The following is a 5,933-nucleotide window of genomic DNA, read 5'->3' as shown; positions in this document are numbered from 1 at the left end:
ATCCCCAGTTGTGCTTTAGGTCTTCACCACTGGTAAACTTTGATAAATGCTACTAGTGAAACTGTCCAAAAACAAAAGACGGGACTGAGGTAGCTTAGTCTTGAAACTACTTAGGTTAGATACTAAACGCTGCTCAGCAAACCCCTTCACTTTGGGCTAACGCTCATTATCCTATTGGGATCATTCAAGTGTCAATATTTATTGCCTACTCTGTGCAAAGCACTGGTTAAACATGCAAGTACACAAAGAAGATACAGCCCTTGCCTTCTGGTCTATAAACCAGATAAGGAAATCAGTATCTACAACCATGGGATAAATGTCTGACATACAGCAATACTCAAAAACACTGTGGTGCTTGACTCAATGCTATAATAGAAATATGCACAAAAAAAGGGGGAGGGGAGTGATAGTCACGAAAATGTTATCACTCATTTTATAATGAAGAGGATTTTAATTCTTGTCCTTAGAAACTATAAACACTAGCATGATTTGGAAATGAGACTGTACCAACCACCAGCCAGAGAAGGATCGTCCAGTCTACGGCTTCTCTTTCATCTGGTCACTCAGAAATATAATATTATCAGCTATAATTGTTGTTGCTTGTCGTCTCATGTTGTTTTTATCCGTATATTCACTATAGTCTACTTTCCCTTCCACATAAATTCGAGACCCCGTTTTCACGTACTGATAGGCCACATCTCTGAGGCCGGGTCGGAACACTGAGATTCTATGCCATGTTGTCTTCTGACTGACATCACCCGTTTGGTAGGTTTCGTTTTCCCCTGGTCGCCACATCTCATTTGTTGCTAGGGAAAATATTGTGACTTGGGTTTTTTCCTTCTACCTGTCTCATGACAGGGTCCTGACCTACTCGACCAAGCAACTGCACGCAATTCAGAGATCTCTCGAGAACCAAACTGCTAGCTACTTCAGACTCATGTCTTACAAACTGACGAAGTACCTGTACTACAGGTCTTCGAAACATGGCTTCTACTCTCTCTTCTTCCAATCTAATCTTTAGTCTTTTCCTGAGGCTCTGGCCCACACAGCCTCCAGGCAGGGAATCACTTCCGGCTGCTGCTGGGACTGAAGGCTCGCGATAAGGAAGAACCGATGGTCAACTTTTTATATTCTTTTTTAACTTAATTTTGATTGCACAGGGTTTGCTTTTATCAGAGCATTGGCCTGGTAGGTGTATTGTAACTAAGCAGCTCTTCAACTTGTGTTTTACAATGTCTGCAAAGACATGTAAACACTCTCCATTGTTGGTGGATGACAGAAATAAGTTTTCTCACCAATTGCTTTCTGATTAATAAAAAAGCAGCCTCAAATGGGCATGGGGGAATGCATCCTCTTTCTCTGATCTTCTTCCTAAGTCTCTTACTTGCTCCTCTGGTCTCCATTCCAGTCTCCTGGATATCACATGGGTTATGGCCTAAGGTCCCAGCCTTTTAAACCTCCACTATGGGAAGAGTCATATTATCTCCAGTGAGGATTAGTCATGGGTATTTTAACACTGTAAAGGTCAGATCTACTGGTTAAATAAACTTTTTTTTTTTGTACTTATTAACCAAAACCCAATTAAACATAAATTTTGATTCAAGTTAATGTTTACTGGTCAACTTTCTCATTAGGCATGCAGAAAAAGAACACAGGTCAGTGTTTATCCCTATTCACACTATATTATAGTGTGTGTGCATGCATGCTGTCACTTCAGTCATGTTGGACTCTTTGCTACTCCATGAACTGTAGCCTGCCAAGCTCCTCTCTTTACAGGATTCTCCAGGCAAGAATACTGGAGTGGGTTGCCATGACCTGCTCTAGGAGATCTCCCCAACCCACGGATTGAATTCACATCTCTTACATTTCCTACATTAGCAGGTGGGTACTGTACCACTGGCACCACTTGGGAAGCTTATATTATAGTGTACATACACTTATATGCTCAAACATGATTTGTTGTTGTTCAGCTGCTAAGTCATGTCCGACTGTTTGCGACGCCATGAACTGCAGAATGCCAGGCTTCCTTGTCCTTCACTGTCTAAGTTTGCTCAAACTTGATTTACATACTGAGAAATTCATTAAAATATACCTTATTTTATATCATAACATTGATCAGGAATAAAGCAGCTCAGGAAAACTTCTGAATGTACCCTGGGTCTTTTCCTGCAAACACATCAGTGTTACTGTCTGATGCTCTATTGCAATTGCTCAACGGTCACTAAATGGCTATGCCACAGAGTCAACGAAATGTACAAACTCACCCACGTGCCTGCGGATTCATTTTCATCTTTGTGATTCTTGAAGATGTATCTGATTCTTAGAATCTAAATGAAGTGTAGAACCCGGACCACAACAGAATCAGAAAAAGTTGGCTTTTCTTTTCAGATTCTTAATCTATAATTTAATTTTCATGCTTCACAAGGGTTTCATTAAATTTTTAATATGTTGAGGGTAGGAACCTGAATTTTGCTAGAATTTTGGTAGATGTGCATATGTAGGTAAACATAATTATTATGATTTTTCACAATTTTGAATATTTGTAATCATATAACTCATTTTTAATGTAAAATTTATTTCAAAGCAGCATTAGACTTTGTTATTGTTATTACAGTATAGGAGAAAACAGACATGACAAAGGAGAGATACACGTTCAGAAAATGTGTGAAATCATAGATATATTTGTTAGGAGTGTAATATCTATTGTACATATAGACTGACAATTGTTTTGAAAATTGAGCAAGAAAATAAGATTTTTTTGAAATAGCTTGGAGCTTTTTTCTGTCAGCTGCTCTAAGTGATTACAAGTAGTAACACTATGATGGAGGAGTTTGTTTTGGGAAATGAGAATTGATATGATGAAATGGAATAAAATGCATTGGACTCATTCACCACTTCATATTCATTATCCAAACAGAGTAGTAGAAGTTGTGAAAAGATGGGGAGGGAGGTGGGTGGGGGGTTCAGGATTGGGAACACATGTACATCCATGGCGGATTCATGTTGATGTATGGCAAAACTGATACAATATTGTAAAGTAAAAATAATAATAAATAAATGGGTCCAATATTTAAAAACACACTGTGCTCCTGAAGCCAGCAGCCAGGAAGATCAGTGCCTCCCAAACAGCTCACATACCATGAATTTTATTATATGGAAGGCAATTTGAATGGGCATTTTAAGACTTTCTGAGAAGTTTCTCCTGGACAAAAGAAACAGAGAACTATGTCAATCTGATGCAATAATCAAGTTTCTTATAAAAAATGATACCTTTGTTCTCCATGTATATGACTCTGATTGAGTCTCAGGTAATGTCTTAGGTCTGGTTGAGTCTTAGGTAATGGTAGAATTAGGATGTAGCTGATGTATAAATACACACATCTCACATGCTAGCAAAGTAACCCTCAAAAACTCCAAGCCAGGCTTCAGCAATACATGAACCGTGAAGTTCCAGATGTTCAAACTGGATTTAGGAAAGGCAGCGGAACCAGAGATCAAATTGCCAACATCCATTGGATCATCAGAAAAGCAAGAGAGTTTTAAAAAAAAAAAATCTGCTTCTGCCTTATTGACTACTGTGTGGATCACAACAAACTGTGGAAAATTCTTCAAAAGATGGGAAAATCAGACCACCTGACCTGCCGGCTGAGAAATCAGTATACGTGGCAGGAAACAACAGTTAGAAATGGACATGGAACAACAGACTGATTCCATATAGGGAAAGGAGTATGTCAAGGCTGTATATTGTCACCCTGCTTATTTAATTTATATGCAGAATACATCACTGGGCTGCATGAAGCACATGTTGGAATCAAGATTGCTGGGAGAAATATCAATAACCCCAGATATGCAGATGACACCACCCTTAGAGCAGAAAGTGAAGAAGAACTAAACAGCTTCTTGATGAAAGTAAAAGAGGAGAGTGAAAAAGGTGGCTTAAAACTCAACATTCAGAAAACTAAAATCATGGCATCTTGTCCCATCACTTTATGACAAATAGATGTAGAAAAAATGGAAACAGTGATAGACTTCATTTTCTTGGGCTGCTAAATCACTGCAGATGATGACTGCAGCCATGAAATTAAAAGACACTTGCTCCTTGGAAGAAAAGGTAGAACAACTTAGTGTATTATAAAGCTGAGACATCTATTTGCCTACAAAGCTCCATATAGGTAAAGCTATGGTTTTTTTTTTTTCAGTAGTCATATATGAGACTACTGTTATGACTGTGTCTGTATATATATATAGTATATAGTACAGATATGAGAGTTGCACCATAAAGAAGGCTGAGTACCAAAGAACTGATGCTTTTGAATTATGGAGATAGAGAAGATTTGAGAGTCCCTTGGATATCAAGGAGATCAAACCAGTCAGTCTTAATGAAAATCAACCCAGAGTATTCATTGTGAAGAGTGATGCTGAAGGTGAAGCTACGATACTTTGGCAACTTGGTGCGAAGAGCCAACTCATTGGAACAGACTCTGATGCTGGACAAGATTGAAGCAAAAGGAGAAGTGGATAGCAGAGGATCAGGTGGTTTATTGGCATCACTGACTAATGGGCATGAGTTTTAGCTTACCCTGGGAGATAGTGAAGGAGAGGGAACTTGGACTGCTGCGGTCCATGAGGTCGCAGAGAGTCGGATGTGACTTGGTGACTGGACAATAATGAAAACATTCTTTTGACGATATGAGCACTAAAATAAGTTACATATCAAACCAATAACAGATGCATGAATGATACCTCATCTTTAAAATATTTTGTTTCAGATCTCTATATGCTTCTTAAAATAGATTTTGAAAAATTTTAGATATATTAAAAGGAAAATTTGAAGCATAAGTAATAAGAGTATATTACTTTTATTGTGTAATTTAAACATACTCTTAATAAAACAGGGATAGAGTAAGAAATGGATAGATAATTACCAATATGTCCAACCCAAATGGTGAGTTGTGTTTTTGAGTGTATGTATTTGTGTTTGCATGCATACAAATATATGACTCATGCTTTTATTGACCTTGACAATGAGAAAATTCTCATTTTTATATATCTTCATTTTCATAGTTATGGAAAAAATGAAAAACAAAACAGTTCTAAGGCTTATTAATAATGAAGAAAGTTCTGATCCTAAAATATGAGAGATTGACATCAAAATTTTTTAGTTGCAGACACCTTTGTCACACATTGTATGGCTTCCCAGCAGTAATGAATTACTATGAAGATATCATCACAAGTCTTTTAATTTTAGCCCTGTAATCCAGTTAAATAACCGATTTTAAATATATATTTTTAGTAAAAATTAAATAATTTTGTTAATATGTGCATATTTGTAAGCCTAATTATGTAAAGAACTACATATAACTGTTTTGATCCAGGAAGATCAGAGAACCAACAAGAAGGATAAATATTATTCCACATAGATATACAATATTCATACTTCAGAAAACCAAAGAAAATAGAAAAATTTGAAAGAAACCAGATGTAGATAAAAACACACATGAAAGAAAAACAACTTACTTATAGACAAATGTGGGTAATAATTGAGAATTGTATTATTTTTTCATCAGAAGTTATGCAAATTAGATGAGAGTAGAGTAACATATTTACAGTGATAAAAAAATATGCATGTCAATATAGAATTCTGTATCTTTAAAATATGGAGAATAAATACAGATTTTCTTATATGTGTTAATGCATATTTACAAACTATAAATTAATGCCTAAAATATTTTAAAGATATGTGCAATTGATATTCTAAAGGAGGGGATATAATAAATAGAATTATATAAATAAAGATTATTTGAAACCTGAATGCAGAATAAAGAGGAAAAACAGAAAGAACATATGAAATACATATAACACAGTACAAATGGGGTAATTAATACAAACTCTATAAGCACTTTGTATGTGCACAGTCTACAGATTAAAAATTA

The 5,933-nt window shown here is 36.1% G+C and overlaps 1 protein-coding gene across 1 annotated transcript; it reads right to left on the bottom strand.

Moving 5' to 3' along the window:
• Positions 1-527: 527 nt before the first annotated feature.
• On the bottom strand, positions 528-1,066 carry LOC128046818 (single-stranded DNA-binding protein, mitochondrial-like). The gene is given in 2 exon segments (XM_052639027.1): positions 528-822; positions 824-1,066. Coding segments are annotated over 2 exon segments (447 nt in total). The 5' UTR covers positions 986-1,066; the 3' UTR covers positions 528-537.
• Between the last annotated feature and the right edge of the window lie 4,867 nt (positions 1,067-5,933).

The sequence above is a fragment of the Budorcas taxicolor genome, chromosome 4, assembly GCF_023091745.1.
Source record: "Budorcas taxicolor isolate Tak-1 chromosome 4, Takin1.1, whole genome shotgun sequence".
Classification (NCBI taxonomy): Eukaryota; Metazoa; Chordata; class Mammalia; order Artiodactyla; family Bovidae; genus Budorcas; species Budorcas taxicolor.
The sequence above is the reverse complement of the archived record's forward strand: the minus strand, read 5'-3'. Positions and strand labels throughout refer to the sequence as shown.